Raw genomic sequence first — 18295 nt, 5'->3', positions numbered from 1 at the left:
CCGGGCGGTGTGTTTGGGATCATTGTCATGCTGAAAGACCCAGCCACGTTTCATCTTCAATGCCCTTGCTGATGGAAGGAGGTTTTCACTCAACATCTCACGATACATGGCCCCATTCATTCTTTGCTTTACACAGATCAGTCGCCCCGGTCCCTTTGCAGAAAAACAGCCCCAAAGCATGATGTTTCCACCCCCATGCTTCACAGTAGGTATGGTGTTCTTTGGATACAACTCAGCATTCTTTGTCCTCAAAACACGACGAGTTGAGTTTTTACCAAAAAGTTATATTTTGGTGTCATCTGACCATATGACATTCTCCCAATCTTCTTCTGGATCATTCAAATGCTCTCTAGCAAACTTCAGACGGGCCTGGACATGTACTGGCTTAAGCAGGGGGACACGTCTGGCACTGCAGGATTTGAGTCCCTGGCGGCGTAGTGTGTTACTGATGGTAGGCTTTGTTACTTTGGTCCCAGCTCTCTGCAGGTCATTCACTAGGTCCCCCCCCCCCGTGTGGTTCTGGGATTTTTGTTCACCGTTCTTGTGATAATTTTGACCCCACGGGGTGAGATCTTGCGTGGAGACCCAGATCGAGGGAGATAATCAGTGGTCTTGTATGTCTTCCATTTCCTAATAATTGCTCCCACAGTTGATTTCTTCAAACCAAGCTGCTTACCTATTGCAGATTCAGTCTTCCCAGCCTGGTGCAGGTCTACAACTTTGTTTCTGGTGTCCTTTGACAGCTCTTTGGTCTTGGCCATAGTGGAGTTTGGAGTGTGATTGTTTGAGGTTGTGGACAGGTGTCTTTTATACTGATAACAAGTTCAAACAGGTGCCATTAATACAGGTAACGAGTGGAGGACAGAGGAGCCAGAAATCTTGCTTGTTTGTAGTTGACCAAATACTTATTTTCCACCATAATTTGCAAATAAATTCATAAAAAATCCTACAATGTGATTTTCTGGATTTTTTTTTCTCATTTTGTCTGTCATAGTTGAAGTGTTCCTATGATGAACATTACAGGCCTCATCTTTTTAAGTGGGAGAACTTGCACAATTGGTGGCTGACTAAATACTTTTTTGCCCCACTGTATGTATGTTTGAATAAAATGTAGATTTTCTCGCACTCTTGATACACCTCAAGGAGTCAATTCCTCGATGGTGCCTCAACATTGTCTTAACGTTGTCCTTTATCCCCCGAGTCAGCGCAACAAGGAGTCAGTTCCTCGATGGTGCCTCAATGTTGTCCTTTATCTCGAGTCAGCGCGACAAGGAGTCAGTTCCTCTGGTGCCGCAACGTTGTCTTAACATTGTCCTTTATCTCGAGTCAGCGCTACTAGGTGTCAGTTCCTCGATGGTGCCTCAACGTTGTCTTAACGTTGTCCTTTATCCCCTGAGTCAGGCTACAAAGCGTCGTAGCAGTAAATGTGATTTATTGAAAAATAAACCAAAAGTTTGACAATGATTGAAATATTACTTCAGTCATTTTTTCCCCCTTTCATTCACTCCAATGAAGGAAGATTCTGAGAGGAGCCATAAAACAATAGCTCAGTTCCCTTGGGACGGATCAAATGTCTGTTTCACTGGCTACCACCCCTTGACAAAAAAAACACCCTTTTGTATTAACATAATCAATGGTCCAGGGAGAGAGCGCTGGAGGGAGGGAGAGCGAGAGAGGCCAGAGCCTTCTGTTTGACTGTGATTCGTTGCCATTCCCCCTAATTGGATCAAGTACGAACTTGCTTAGCTGTGTGCTTTGTGTTCAGACTGGTAGCAGCCTGAGAAGAGTGCGTGGACAATACCTTAGAGTAGGAGAGCCCTTGTAGAGAGAGGTAGAGGGTTAGAGAGAGAGAGAGAGAGAGCGAGGAGTGTCGTGGTGAGGAGGAAAAGGGGAGTGTCCTGAATTGTCTCTCCTTCCGCGATGTACGAGTGTGTTTCTCTCTCCACTAATTATCTGTTTCTCCGGCGCTGCTGAGAGGAAGGGCACCTGCTGCTCCCTGATGATTCAGCCCCACTAGGCTGCTGCTTGAGCAGACAAACAGACCGACAGACAGACAGACGGCATGTTGCTCCTGCCACTGCAGTGCCGGTCTGCTCTGTCCCATCTGTAGCCGCATCCTGCCAATAGCGTTCACACAGCAGCCGGCTCCACTCTTCAAGTCCAGGTGAGTGAGCGCACTACTCGTCCTGCCCAGGGAACTGAACCACGCAAGAGATCTAAGGGAAGAAACTACTTTTGTTGTAGCTCAGAATTTGATGTTTCTATTTCTGGACTTGTTTTCGTGTGTACACGTTTCCCGTGAGAATGCTGTGATAGCAAACCTGCAAAGACAATCTCTTTCCCCCCGGTACGGAAGTCTTGTCGGTTTACTTCCCAGACGCTAACAAGGTTACCCCACACTGCCGTGAAAAGCATCCTCCATCTCCCACCAACCCCCACCACTGTGATCTGATAATGGACAACACACTTTACGATACCAGCCAGCTGCCGTGCTCTTTGAGTTGAGTACAGGCGTCCAGAGATCCTTCGGTGTGAGAGAGAGGGGGGAGAGAGAGAGAGAGAGAGAGAGAGCACGAGGGAGGATGACTGAAGGAGTGGAGGCGGTGGACTCTTCCGCCGGGCTGGTCGTCCTTCCCAAATCATCATCATCCCCCACCCTCTCCTGCGCTGATCCAGGACAAGCCCCAGAGGAGGCGGAGTCTGCAGCAGGTGGTGAGGGTGGGGAGGAGGGTGTCGATGGAGAACCAGCAAGGCCCCTGGGATTCTTGGGCTTGGCAGGGACCTGCTGTGTGTGCTTAGAGATGGAACAGGTGCGTGGTTGCCTGCGCTCAGAGAAAATCTGCATCCTCCCTATCCTGGCCTGCCTGCTCAGTCTGGCTCTCTGCACCGCCGGCCTCAAGTGGGTCTTTGTGGACAAAATCTTTGAGTACGAGCCGCCCACCCACCTGGGCCCAGATCGCAGAGGACAAGACCCCATCTATGCTGACCCCACAAGGGATCTGCCATTGTCATTTCCCCACCCCTCCCCCGTCCCCACGCCGACAACCACCACCACAGGACAGCCTGAGGTCATAGTAGAGGGAAAACCCACCGGAGTGACTCAGTACACCCCTACCTCTGCATTGAGGTACCGCACGGGCCCGCCCACACAGCCTGGGCCCTCTACCACCCTAAAACCAATGAGCAAGGGAAAATCAACCTACTCCCAAACTACTGTGGAATCTAATGACATTATTGTCCCGAAGTTCTGTAAGTACGCCACACTTTGTAATTCCTATGTATTTTAGTTTTCTCACAGTTGACTCTTGTCTTGAGTAAATACATTATGTTTGATCTGTTGTATCGAACTGTGTCACCTGACACATGTAACTGTCAAATTCTTCTGCTCTTACATTAGCCTTTTGACGTTTAATCTAGAAAGGATTCTGAACTTTGGTGTCGGGTTAAGACAAACGCAAAACTATTAACTACAGTAAGCACGTGTCTTTTATTAAGGGAGACGCATAATGTGATGGTGCACGTTAACATATTGAGTACCAGCAGGCAGAAAGGAAACATCCATGTGATACTATTCAGTGAAATAGTCCAGTGTACCCTACGGCAATACACAACCCAAAAAGGTCATTACCTCGACATGTTTTTAAAGCATTTTAAAACGTGATGCTTTTCCTATTGTACAACTCTATGCTGAGAATAATAGTACATGTTGCTTAGCCCTCTGTCTGAAAGCAGACATGCTGTGAAGTGTAGCGCTAGTAGCCGTGACTAAAGCTTCTGAAGAATTACCAGTGTGTGTAAGAAACAGAAACTCAGTTTCAAAACCACCCCAGGCAGTTAGTGCTAATAAGATAAAACATTAGTTGCTACTGCATAAACATGTCCCTTACCATAGCTGTCCCTTACCATAGCTGTCCCTTACCATAGCTGTCCCATACACCACATCCGATGCAGTAAACCGTCGTGATACCATGCTGGTTCTTATTTCCCTTAGCATCTCACCAAACAGAATGCATATGTTCTCATCTGCATATTTGAAATTGGCCCATGTTGACCAGGAAGTGAGCAGCCAAAGGGCCCCCAATGCTAGCTTCCTCATGATTTCCAGTAATTTCCAGAAAATATGAAAAATCAATAGCTGATGATGCACGACTTCCTAAAACTAAATGCTGCGGTGCAGTGGGACTTCCTCCTGCCAGACCGGAGCTCCATTTCAAGGTCAGAGCCTGCTGGAGACTAATTGATTCCCCCTCTATCTCTGAGCCACAGAGAAAGACAATCCCAGTAATGCTATCTGACTGCTAAGCGTCTCTCTACCATGACTTTGCAAGCCGCCGAGTTATAACTGCTGGAAAGCTGCCAGACTCTACCGGTACTTTTGTCCTCATGCAGCTTTATTCCCTGTTCCCCGTGAGATTTTAATTGAGGCTGTCCTCATTTCAGTCAGGTTGATGGTTTTTATATTTGACCTTCGGTGGTGTGGCTGTGGGTCTGAGTCTACGGGGTGGTGTGGGTCTGAGTGAGTTGGGGGAGATATTGTGGTTCTTTGTGGCTTCCTTCCCTAGGTGCATTTCCTCATGCAAATTAGTCTCCAGAGTAATTCATTCACACTTGACGATTGTTCACTGATGTGCCTTGAGATCTAGAACTAGTGATGGTTACCATACCACACACAGCTGGCCAAATCCTAACTTGAGAAGTATGCACGTAACTCAAACTACGGTTTTCTTGTGGGGGGGGGGGGGGGGGGGTTATGCCTTGATGACAATAACTCATTACCATTGTAAATAAGAATTTGTTCTTAACTGACTTGCCAAGTTAAAGGTTCAATTAAATAAATACAAATTGGCTTGTTCCACGACAGCGAAGGCACATTTTAGAAATTGAAAGACCAATGTAGCGTGTCTGCTTCATATGCGCGCATTAGTAGAATCGAGGGCTGCTCTGAGGCAAGATGTTCTCCCCTTTTTAAGCTGCATGATCAATTGTTCGGGCTTTAAATTGGAAATGTGATCGCCTGCTTTGGTAATCTCAGACCTAATCAATACCAAGAAAGCAGGTCAGCTGTCCTACCAGGAAGCATGGGAGAAGTGATAGTGATTCGAATTTGCCTTCGACACATTGAGCAAATTAGAAAACGGGAAGGAAGCTAACGAATATGCCAATACGGATGCCATGTCAGTCTATGTGGAGGTGTATCAAAGTTGTCTGCCAGACATTCCTAAATGACTGCATGTGTGTATGAGACCACCTACAACACACCTGTAATTGTTCTGCAAAAACTTTCACTGAAAAGAAAGTATTAAAAATGACTCTGTTTGAAACACATGGCATGCTCCGCTGGTTGACTGTACCTTTACAATACAATCGGTGCATCCTTTTTTATCTAATGTTTAAATGCACTTTCTTTCCCCATTGGATGTTTCCTAATAGCAATCCATTTGACATTCCATTTGGGTTTGGGCTGAACTGAAATGTTAGGAACTACTCGTTTTGTCTTCATCCCATTGTCACAATTCTCTTGCTAATTTGGTTTAGCCTTAAGTTAAGGTAACTTCTTCACTCGAGTTCTGTATAATTTTTAGTTATTTCTATTAAATATGACTTTCTCAGCAAAACTCGATTTGGAGTGCATTCACAGAACAGAAGGGTCTCGGCCTCACTTTGACAGATAACACCCATACACACCCAGTGGTCCTTCCTGTTCTGTTTTAGAAAGCCTTTCATGGGTAAATTGCCCCTTCGGCTATCCTCTCAACACAGTCTCATCAGGAAACAGTGTATTTACAGTAGCACAGCAGAACATGAATCTCAAGCCAAGCTAATGAGTTATTCCCCATAGAGGCCAGAACTGAGTAGGCAGTAGGTATAGGAAGCCATCTTGTTTTGAGCGAGCCAAATAGACTTTTGCAGTATGTATTTTCTGTTCCCATTTCCACATGAATCATTGTGGCTCATAGAGAAGAGCTGATATACCACGATGTCGCCCTCCGTGACCCGAAGTGGTACCCGTAGTGTTCACTGTTCCATACATACTGTTCTCCATGTATCCCACTGAGATTTAATGTTAATTAGAAACCAGGTGGTTTGAGACCTGGATGCTGATTGGCTGAAAGCCGTGATATGTCAGACCGTATACCATGGGTATGACAACATTTATTTTTACTGCTCTAATTACATTTGTAACCAGTTTATAATAGCAATAAGGCACCTCGGGGATTTGTGGTATATTGCCAATATACCACGGCTAAGGGCTGTATCCAGGCACTTCACATTGCGTAGTGCGTAAGAACAGCCCCTAGCCATTTGTATATTGGCCGTATAGCGCAAATAGGCATGATTACATTACGTAATATACTGAATGTTAATGACATGAAGTGGAAGAACTGGAAGAGGGAGTGTGGAGAGGAAGAAGTGTGTGTGTAATAAAAAGTAGTTGCATTTCATATGACCACTGTGAGATGGGATTACTTTTCATAATTCAATGGCACCAGGGTATTAGATAGTTTCCACTGAGCTAGTTTATAAGTTGGCCTAAGCTCAGCTCCATATCAACAAGCTTCATTACTTTACTGATCTGCTGAATAGCCACAATTCAGCCTTTTTATATTCTGCTTTGCAGAAGTTCAAAGTTCAAAGTTACAATTCTTTTGACTACATGGGAACTTTAACCTGGGTGGAGTTTTTTGCAGTTTTTCTCGATTCCAAACAGAAACAGTGTTGGGTGCTGCCTCCCTGACATTGATCTTCAGTCTTTGTGTTCTCTACAATGACCTTGAGATATGATGTTTGGCTGAGATTGGTAATATTAGTCTTCCCTAACCTAGGCAGTGATTTGATTTGATGTTCTCCTTGACTTAAAATCGGATGTCAATAGCAAAACGTAGTATACGTTTTAGTACAATGATAAACCAGTGGTACTGTGAAGCTACACCTCACAGGACCATCCAGCACATCTTTGTTCTCTAGTATTAGAGATTACCAGTGGTACTGTGAAGCTACACCTCACAGGACCATCCAGCACATCTTTGTTCTCTAGTATTAGAGATTACCAGTGGTACTGCGAAGCTACACCTCACAGGACCATCCAGCACATCTTTGTTCTCTAGTATTAGAGATTACCAGTGGTACTGTGAAGCTACACCTCACAGGACCATCCAGCACATCTTTGTTCTCTAGTATTAGAGATTACCAGTGGTACTGTGAAGCTACACCTCACAGGACCATCCAGCACATCTTTGTTCTCTAGTATTAGAGATTACGGGTGGTACTGTGAAGCTACACCTCACAGGACCATCCAGCACATCTTTGTTCTCTAGTATTAGAGATTACCAGTGGTACTGCGAAGCTACACCTCACAGGACCATCCAGCACATCTTTGTTCTCTAGTATTAGAGATTACCAGTGGTACTGTGAAGCTACACCTCACAGGACCATCCAGCACATCTTTGTTCTCTAGTATTAATCAAATGTATTTATATAGCCCTTCGTACATCAGCTGATATCTCAAAGTGCTGTACAGAAACCCAGCCTAAAACCTCAAACAGCAAGCAATGCAGGTGTAGAAGCACGGTGGCTAGGAAAAACTCCCTAGAAAGGCCAAAACCTAGGAAGAAACCTAGAGATGAACCAGGCTATGTGGGGTGGCCAGTCCTCTTCTGGCTGTGCCGGGTGGAGATTATAACAAAACATGGTCAAGATGTTCAAATGTTCATAAATGACCAACATGGTCGAATAATAAGGCAGAATAGTTGAAACTGGAGCAGCAGCACAGTCAGGTGGACTGGGGACAGAAAGGTGTCATCATGTCAGGTATTCCTGGGGCATGGTCCTAGGGCTCAGGTCCTCCGAGAGAGAGAAAGAAAGAGAGAATTAGAGAGAGCATATGTGGGATGGCCAGTCCTCTTCTGGCTGTGCCGGGTGGAGATTATAACAGAACATGGCCAAGATGTTCAAATGTTCATAAATGACCAGCATGGTCGAATAATAATAAGGCAGAACAGTTGAAACTGGAGCAGCAGCACAGCCAGGTGGACTGGGGACAGCAAGGAGTCATCATGTCAGGTAGAGAGAGAAAGAGAGAAGGAGAGAATTAGAGAACGCACACTTAGATTCACACAGGACACCAAATAGGACAGGAGAAGTACTCCAGATATAACAAACTGACCCTAGCCCCCCGACACATAAACTACTATTAGACATTACCAGTGGAACTGGCAGCTTGCAAAAACAACAGCTTTCCAGATCTACCTCTTACATTTGTCATTTAGCAGACACTCTTAGCCAGAGCAATTGGGGTTAAGCACCTTGCTCAAGCTCACATTGACAGACGTCTCACCTAGTCGGGTTCGGAGATTCAAACCGGCGACCTTTCAGTTACTTGTTTATCGCCCTTAACCGCTAAGCTACCAGCCGCTTTCACACCATTATCATTATATCTCAACATGGCAATTAGTGAGTTGTCAGCTCATACTGAATAAACCGTAAACGGCTTTCATTCTGTTGGCAATCCAGATGTCTCCATATGAGATATCAATGGGCTCTTCCCATCATCTTAGAATGGAAACAACACAGTTCCTATTGTGTCTCTGACACGTTATACTGTAATATTGTGGATGGGTGTCCTACTTAAATTATAAAGCGCTGAGGAGGAGTAGGAAAATGAGAACTTGTTGTATTCATAAAAGTTACTAAAAACACAGAATAAATAACGTCTTATATTTCTGCCGTAACCAGCAGGTAGCCTAGTGGTTAGAGCGTTGTGCCAGTAACCAGCAGGTAGCCTAGTGGTTAGAGCGTTGTGCCAGTAACCAGCAGGTAGCCTAGTGGTTAGAGCGTTGTGCCAGTAACCGAAAGGTTGCTGGATCGAATCCCTGAGCCGACAAGGTAAAAATCTGTCATTCTGCCCCTGAACAAAGCAGGTAACCCATTGCCCCCCGGTAGGCCGTCATTATAAATAAGAATTTGTTAAATAAATAAATAAACAATGCATTGTGTATAATTAACGTAATTGTAATGATCAGCTAAAGCAAACATATCATATTTTATAGTTGACTCTGAGGCTGACTATCTGTAGGGGTTCTCAAATTACTGTAATACCTTATGCCAGAAATATACCATTTATTTATTCTGTTTTCATTAAATTATATATATAAAATATGTAAAGTTGTCTCATTTTTCCACTCAGATTTATAATTAAGTAGGACACTATCAAGAATATTACTCTGACACATTTAGCGGAAATCCTCTTGCAGTCTATTGGTGGATCTCCACGAGAGTCTCTTAATTTATTCCTCAACAATGGGAGATGGAGATGTTTGTTAACATGCTAATCAGTGGCTCTGCACTGTGGTGACTGATTTTAAATGACATGCAAAAGGCTGATATTATTTCACAGAGGAAGACCTCTGGCTCGTATGGCATGCAGGGACAAGGTTTGGGTGTAGATCATCTTTTGAAAGATCTTGCAGTGGCCTGACAATAGCTTATCCCCCTCTCCTCAGGGGCCAGCAGCTCTCTCTTTCCCTGGCCTATAAAAGGCCTGCTTTGTATGTGTGGTCTTGCAGCAGTCATTCTCACCGCCACCAAGCCCCATCTGCAGAGCTAATTAGATGTCATGGCCAGGATGTATATTGTCTTGTGGGATGCCATGGAAATGCATTAGAAAGAGATGCATGTTGCCACTGACATAATCCCTCTGTCCCTTCGGCCGGAAGCCTCCATGACATCACAAGCTGAAGGTGTGACATATTCTACCATGTCTTAAGTGTGAATAAATTCTCTGCAGACAGCAGTGTGCTTTCGACCAATGCAAATTGGCATGCCGAGAAAATGCAGTGATTCCTTTGACTGACTATGAAATTTGGTATCATAGCCAACAAGCAGATTGAGTCAATGTAAACCAACAATGTCTTAATCAGTTTGCTTTTATCCATTTAATAGCCCTCTATTTTGTATTGTATTCTTTATTTTATTTGATCTTTTATAAACAGTCAAACGTACACATATGGCCGTCTGTCTTTTTACGAGGGTGTTGAGCATTGTGTTTGATGGTCCAGTATACAACCAGGTAGCGAGAGGGAGCATTTGAATGGGGTTAAGGGGTTAATGAATTAATTATTATTATGGCGAAAGGCCATCTGAGGCGACAGCATCTAATTTAATTAGGCTAAAATGACGTGACAGCTGGGCAGTTTTGCCATCAATGAAGGTACTGCCGCCATTTTCCATTCAAAATGGATGACTGTAATGGCTCTCTCTGTGCGTTCCTTCGTCCCCATTAAGTGACTCAGCAAGTACTAAAACAGTCTCTCTTCCAAGTCCTCCCCGTTGTAATGCCTCACCTCTCCTGTGTCTGTCCATTTAGGAACCCTCCGGTTTGGATGACGTCGCTGCAAATCAAATAAGCTCCTCCCACTTCTGAATGAAGGCAATTCTACTTCCGAAAAAGTGTAAATTCTTTTTTTTTTAAGGTTCTAGAACTTACGTTGGTTCCTTTCCATGATTTAATACTTAATTGCTGATGAAAGTGCATCCGTTGTGCTGTTTATCAAACAAGGTCCATTACCTAATGATGTCCCATCTGGTTGGCCTCTACGCTGAACCTGAGGTAATACCAGAAATCCCCATCCTCAATCCTGAGTGCCTTTTTAGCTGACGGATAGATAAGGCTCTCTGGATGTTGCTCAGAGGTGTTGTGAAAATCTCATGCGGTGTCTACCCTAAATTATTAATACATAGGTCAGCTAGTAGAGGGTTTAAAACCAACTGTCTACATAGAAACCAACTGTGTCTGGCAGGAAGACGTATTGTATTTGGGACAAATCTGTGAAAAGTTCTCCCGACTGAATATTTTTTGGGGTTCAGCTGTCATGCAACTGTAAATATTAGATTGTGGGCTTTCCCCTAAGGCCATTTTCCCCCCTCTGTTCAAGCTAATTAAATGGGAATACATTTCAGGTCCGTACCCAGACCTTGTGATTTATCTCACCTATTTAGCACTACATGAACCAATGGTAAGACAAGGGCTTGGATGGGCATCTAGAGTCAATGGTCTTCAAATGTACTCGATAACATAGCTTCTGAAGGACTTCTGATTGTCACCAAATCCTTGACCATAAGAAATAGGATCTATCAGCTACTGTGATATGTCAGCAAAAAGACCATGTAAAACCTCAATCACTGTACCTTTGTCATAAACTTGGTTTCAGACTATAGTACTTGTATTTCCACCTTCAGTGTTGCCAGTAAGAGACAAATGGCTCAGGTGTGGAATGCAACCGTTAGCAATCTGGTTTGGATCCCTTCTCGTACCAGACTGTCCTCTGGGATCTGACCGTAGTGGCTCCACTGGGTGTGGCCCTGTCACGAAGACCGATGGCCACACGTTGTTTAGCCCAGTTTCATTCTCAAGCCATTTTGTCTTATTGGACTCTGGCCAACAGCCCAATGTATCATGTCATTTTCATTATTGCCTCTTATGCCAAAGTGAACATGTCCTTTCCCACCATAGTCTCCTTGCACATCCCCGTACATTGATGCAGTTTTCACATGACTGCAGTGCTGTTTCTCCACATACTACTGAAGTGTTTTGGCAATCATAAAACGCCCAGATAACGATTTAGACTATGCTACTGTAACAATGTGTCTCACTGGGGCCTGTATGAAATGCAGTCTGACAAAGATGCCAAAATATCGATGAGTTTGCATCCGTTGCAGAGCCCACCATAAAAAATAAGACATTAAAATGCCAATAAATACCATGAGTAACATTATCGGTGATTATAGTGAGACGGTAAAACCACTAGGGTAGTTTATTATAGAGCTAAACTCCATCAGTCTCTCTCTCATCTATACCCTTGTCAGAAAAGCTGAGTGGATGAATCACTCAGTCTGTTTGTCTGAAAGGCTCACACACGGGTTCAAGGCGTAAAATGGAAACTATCATTAGCTATGCTTGGCGGAACCTGTTGAGACGACGTGATGTTACAACGCCGAATTCTGACGCACCGGTGAGTGGAGTTTTATGACAGGCCCTTTCTGTGTAATAGCCCCCTGCTCACCGTAATGGTTGGTGTGTCCTTATTTGTGGGGGCAGGATAGCCGTGCAAACTGTCCAAGGTTTAGTACTGTGCGGTGTGTGATCCCTGGTCTTCCCACTCCTACTGTGCTCTGTTGGGCTCCTTCCCACCTTGTTGATGAGCTTTGCGCTAATTCCCCATACGAGTTGCCTCAGTGCCCACAACACCTGTGGAGAAGACGGGGATATTAAGTCTCTCCGGTGCCATTGTTGACCGTCTGAAGACTCCTCTGGAGCACGGGCTCGTTTTTCTCTTTCCTTTACAGTCGGGCATTTTCTTTTTATCTGTTAACTCCTTAACCTTCTTATTTTGAAGTGTGGATTCAGTATATAGCATATTAATGAGTCCAGAAGTTGCCTGTGAACGCAAAAATGCCTCAAGGTAATCCTTGAAGACACGATGTGGTGTACGGACCGGAGTTTTAAGAATCAAATTAAGTGTCACTCCGTTGAATGATGCAGGCGTACTCGTATAATGCAAGCCGGACTCGTATAATTTCATGCCAATTACTTTTATCATTTCTGCCTGACAAATCTGATTTGCCTCCATGTTTAATCGGTTTCTGTCAATTGAAGTGAAGACTCTATGGATTCTATGTTTAGAGACGGATGAGAGCAAGTCACAGCTTTTTAATTTTGATTCATTGCATTGTTGGATGCAGACATGATGCACACGCAATCTATTATTAGGCTAATCAATAAAAATAAAAATGCTATTTCCATGTTTGGCAGACAACATTGATTCAAGAGGGCTAAACCGGGATGCTAATGGAAAATAGATTCTTATTGGTTTAGACATACACTGAGTGTACAAAACATTTGGAACACCTTCCTAATATTGAGTTGCACCCCTCTCTTTTTCCCTCGGAACAGCCTCAATTCGTTGAGCCATGGACTCTGCAAGATGTTGAAAGCATTCCACAGGGATGCTGACCCATGTTGACTCTATTGCTTCCCACAGTTGTCAGGTTGGCTGGATGTCCTTTGGGTGGTGGACCATTGTTGATAAACACGGGAAACTGTTGAGAATTTTTTTTAAATCCAGCAGCGCTGTAGTTCTTTACACAAACCGAGCCTGACGCCTACTACCTTACCCCGTTCAAAGGCACTTTTGTCTTGCCCATTCACTCTCTGAATGGCACACAATCCATGTCTCTGCTGTAACCAAGAAGCTTGATCTTGACATCAAGCCACTTAGCTAGCAAGTTAGCATAGCTGGAGTGCTGAACTGGATTTAATTAGACTTCTTATATAGTTATACTTAACGTTATGACAATAAGCAGTGGCGTAGCACCCCCCCACCCCCCCCCACCCCCTAAACAGTGTTGAAAATCATACCGTCCAGTATATACGGTATATCGCCCAAGTCTATACAGTATGTGTGAGGTTGTACAATAGGTGTTTTTGAAATCGATGAACAGCCCCAGTGAGGCCAACGTGAATAAACAATGCCCAGGTAACCAACCACCAGCAGTGTGAAGTCAGGGATGACACAGGCTTGACGTCAGTCGAGGAAAAACCTTTTCATGCGTCATGGACAAAGGCGGTGTCTGTAAAGCTTGATGAGCTTTTGGTGAATGATGTCTTGTTTTAACCCTTGGTATGTTTCAAACCTTTTTATACTTCTATACGTCGCCACAGTGATCTTCTACGGAATCTCATGGAGGTTAAAGTACTTCAGAATTGACATTTGACCATTAGGGATTACACTCGCTTGTCTTTGCTTTGTTGTCCTTCCTGAAACGTGACCGCCGTGAAGCTTTGACCTTGAGAGAAATGACCTCTCTCACTTGTCAGTGGCAAAACTGTTCTGAACATTCTCCTTATGCGTGGTAGATATGTGGAGTTGGGCTTAATGTTGGCGTAGCCCTGGTGTGGTAACGATAACGATCACTCAGGTTTATTGTCTGGCATAAAGCTCCATCTGATGTTGAGCCACGATTAGCGGTTTGTCATTAGCATTTGTCCATAGTCATAGGTCCGTTTTTATTGCCTTTCTGTGGATGTCCACAGTAGCCCATTGACATGAGGACATTCGACTCAGCCACACAGCTATGAACATCTCCTGGCTTGGCTTTCTTGTGGGGGTTGACACAGAACATGGGCAGCACAATTATTTGTGTGTCCCTAGTCATTTCTTACACTATGTATTTATACATTAAAGCGGGAGAGGGCATTTTGTGCATTTATGCTGCAATTGCATGCCCTTGAAATGGTAATCTTGTTATTTTTGGTACACTGCCTAATGTAAATGATAATGTGTCATTAGAAACTGAGGCAATCTGAATTCTCCCAGGCCTGTATGGTATTATTCTACATGATTCCCCCCTCCTCCTCCCCCCTGTAACTATTCCCCAGGTCGTTGCTGTAAATGAGAATGTGTTCTCAGTCAACTTACCTGGTAAAATAAAAAAAACACAAGGATGTAACAAGGGCACTTGTTGATAAAAGCACTCCATCATGCTCCATAGTGGACTTCACTATTTTTCAATAAATTAGTCAGGTTCTCTTTTAACATTGTATCCATATGCTTCATTCTGTTGCTGTTATGAATGTACAAGGAAGATGTACAAAGCCAACGAGTAACCGTTGACTTGACCACAAGAAATTAAAGTATGGATATGGCTTTGAATTTTTCAAGGAGAATTATGATTCATGTTTCTTTTCAGTTTTGTGATAAGAAGGAATATGTACCCTCAGGTCTTGGTGTTTTTAGATTTTAAAGCTGCAATATTTAACTTTCTGGGCGACCCGACCAAAATTGACATAGAAATGTGTGTTATAGATCTGTCGTTCTCATCGAAAGCAAGTCTTAAGAAGCGGTAGATATATATTCTTTATGCGCTATTTCTATGCCTCCCGTTCTTACGTTTCATTTTCGAGTCTTTTACTTTCGGTTTTGTACACTAGCATCAAACAGCTGAAAAATACAATGTTTTTGGTTATGGAAAAAATATTTCAGAGCTTTAGATGGTACAATGATTCTCTACACTATACTTGCTTGTTTTGTCACACAAACTGAAATTAGGCAAAATATTTAGCATTTTAGTAACCTGGAAATGGCGGAGCGATTTCTGTGTAGTGCATCTTTTAAGTGGAAGATTCATGAACAGATGCCGTTCCTAGTTTTATTGCTGCACGCCCAGCAGTCCTCAATCAATAGGTACAGAGATATATTATTACTCATGTTTTCTTCCCCCGTGTGCATCACTCACTTGATTTTAAATCTGTATATGTTCAGGGGCCCACGCACAAAGAAGTACATTCTGATTGTCTGAATCGCTTTCATCAAACACAGCCTCTTAAATGAAGTCCCCTGTCACTCCATTAACACAATCCCCTCGTGGTTCAGCCTCCATTACCCTGTTGTTTTTCATCTGAAAGTAAGTGCTGGAAAAGTTCATCATTAAAATCCAAAGCTCCGCGAAACAAACTTTATTTAAAAAATAACATTTGACAACTTTATTAGTGCAGCAATTCTTGGCTTCAGATCAGCTCATTCAGCACCTAACGTCCCCAATGCAACTCTTCCCAATTTGCTGTAAATGAGTGTGCTCTCAATCAACTTAATTAGTTCAATAAGAGTAAAGCATCATCATGATGATAAGCTAGGTCTGTGACCATATACCATTCATTTCCGTGAAATCCTCTTACTCCGGTTTCAGTGTTGCCATAATGACCCCTGTTGCCACATGACCCTAGTCTAATCCATCTCAGGCCTCAGGGGATGGAGGACAGGGACGGACAGTGGGTGTCAGTCTGACCGTGGGTCAGAGGAAGATGGAGCATAGGGACGGACAGTGGGTGTCAGTCTGACAGTCAACTCATCCAGTTTAGTCAGGCCTGTAGATCAAGCGGGATTTCAACCTAATCCAGAGATGGCAAAGAGTGATGGGATTGGTTCCCATATCCACAACATGTGTTCTCAAAATGTTCTTAACATTTTTGGTGATGGGCATGTTAATGCAAGTTTTGGAGCGGGAGAGGCTAGAGTCCTGACATCATCATCATCATCATGCAACAATGGTGGACCTGGACAACCTCTCTAGCCCATGCATGATTCACGGTGATGCATTCAAAATGTCCCACATCAAGCCCAAGATCAAGGTTACCATGTCCTTTGAACCCAGGATGTTAGACTGAAACTAACTGAATCCTCATTTTCTGCCTACAAGCAGAGATTACAACACTGTATATATTGACATTTGAAATGTCTTCATTCTTTTGGAACTTTTGGATGTGTAATATTTAAAAAATTTGTATTGTTTATTATCTATTTCACTTGCTTTGGCAATGTAAACATATGTTTCCCATGCCAATAAAGCCCTTAAATTGAATTGATATATATGAAGGATGTAAGTGGCCAGCCATATTTTAAGATTTCCCTTCAGCCTTGAGACAAGTTTGCTCAATGACAATATGGATTAGCATTTAAAGACCATTAAATATCTTCCTGTAATGGGCAGTTTTTACTTTGGAGCCAGGGTTAATTAATTACTACTGCAAAGGTGGCCACTTAATCATTGACGGGAATATTTTAAGGCAAATCAATACCCTTGCAATACTATCCCTCTTGGCTCAGCTACTGTAGTCCCTAATTATCATACAACTATATTCAAAGTGTCTCTCGCTCTCTCAGGGCTTTGGAAGTGCCCAAATGCATGGTTTTACAAAGAGCATAGTCATGGGGGGGATTTAAGGATACACAGTAGAGCAAAGCTATCCACTTAATCCTTGACAGTTTCAGGTTCGGTCACTCCCATCTACGATTGAACAATTCTGGACATTTTCCCAGTTGGATGGTGCCCTTCCTACTTATTCCTTAATTATTCTGGGAATTGTTCACCTGGGATTTCTGAAAAACCTGAAATCTAGTTGTAAAATGTAGATTTTCAGTTATGTCGATTTGTCATCCTTCACAGCCTTTCTTCCATTTATATCCGTTGCTGAGTCTAGACGATACAGGGCATACAAAACCCCCAAGCTGAGTAACCATCAAACTGCTCCTCTTCCCAATGCCTTCCTCTGAGCTCGTCCCCAGCTGACTCTGTAGACTCCCGTTGGTTTTTCAGAGCCATCCTTTTGTTCAAATCTGTCAAGTCAGGGAGGCCTCAGTATGTTTAAACAGGAAGCAGCGCTGTGTGGAGGCCCCGGGGCCAGAATAAAGAGAGCAATCAGGTTGGCCGGTCTCCCTAATGACTCAACAGCTTGCCGGTAGAAGAGCAGCCCCGGAGGCCTCCACACACTGGCTGGGAGGACTGCTGCGCTGTTGCCAAGGCATCCATCTGCAGCACGTGCAGGGTTCATAGACCTGAGATGAGGTTGTTGTCGGAGGAGCTAGAGCATTGACAAAAATAGGACTCTGTGGAAAGTCTGTTGCATTCCAAGTGATGTCTATGGAGTGGCTGTCGGCGTTTGTTCTCATCAGAACAGACATTCGTAGTTGCCTGTACAAAGTCTCTCAGGTGTGGGAGGACGCAAACCAATTCCTTGTCAACAGCTGTAATATATGATGAGGCTCCTCATCATTGTACACAAAACCCTGACAGGAAATTAACAGAAGACCGCATGAGAGTAATTAGCCAATCAGGTGACACTGCTAATTAAGTCAGATGATCGCACTGCTAACCTATGAGTAGCTCCAAGCACGGAGACCCTAATAGCCAGGAGTAGTCTCACACACACACAGGACGTGGTCTGAGACAATGGGCTTCCTCTCTAACAGAGCAGATAAGCAGGTCATTTGGTGCTCAGATACCCAAGGGATGTGGTTTGTGGATAGGATACTCTATCTACAAGCATGTCACAAGTTTTCTGTATGTTGTAGCTAGCGATTGGCTCGAGATTAAATGTTTATAGCATAATACTCTCCTTGAGGCTGCTAATTTCACTTTAAGGAGCCATTTTTAAAATATATAGGTAACACGGGGTTTGTTTCTAGAATGTTTAGTTGGGCATTGCTAAGGATTATGATGAATGTTCATCACTTACACAGTGTACATGTACTTATTGTTATGTCTTCACATGTACTTGTGTAATTAATCATATCTGCCACCAAAGAACAGCACGTAGCCTTGAGGTTAGAGAGTTGGTCCAGTAATTTAAAAGGTCAGTGGTTTGAATCCCGGAGCTGACAAGGTGAAAAATTTGCTGTGCCCTTGACCAAGGCACTTAACACCAATTGCTCCAGGGGCGGGGATATGCAAAAAAACTAATTTC

General features: G+C 43.6%; 1 protein-coding gene across 8 annotated transcripts in view; it reads left to right on the top strand.

Annotated features, from left to right (window-relative positions):
- Nucleotides 1-18295, top strand: part of nrg1 (neuregulin 1) — a 158201-nt gene that overhangs the window by 111119 nt on the left and 28787 nt on the right. The window contains exon 1 of one of the 8 annotated variants that reach the window (XM_021601646.2): nucleotides 1891-3249. The exons of 6 other annotated variants lie outside the window; for them this stretch is intronic. In XM_021601646.2, coding sequence (XP_021457321.2) covers nucleotides 2583-3249 — 667 coding nt within the window. In that variant the 5' untranslated portion in view covers nucleotides 1891-2582. Of the gene's footprint in view, nucleotides 1-1890; nucleotides 3250-18295 lie in introns of those variants that run through there. One more of the 8 variants, XM_021601648.2, reaches the window with a different exon arrangement.

This window comes from Oncorhynchus mykiss, chromosome 5, assembly GCF_013265735.2.
Source record: "Oncorhynchus mykiss isolate Arlee chromosome 5, USDA_OmykA_1.1, whole genome shotgun sequence".
Taxonomy (NCBI): Eukaryota; Metazoa; Chordata; class Actinopteri; order Salmoniformes; family Salmonidae; genus Oncorhynchus; species Oncorhynchus mykiss.
The sequence above is the reverse complement of the archived record's forward strand: the minus strand, read 5'-3'. Positions and strand labels throughout refer to the sequence as shown.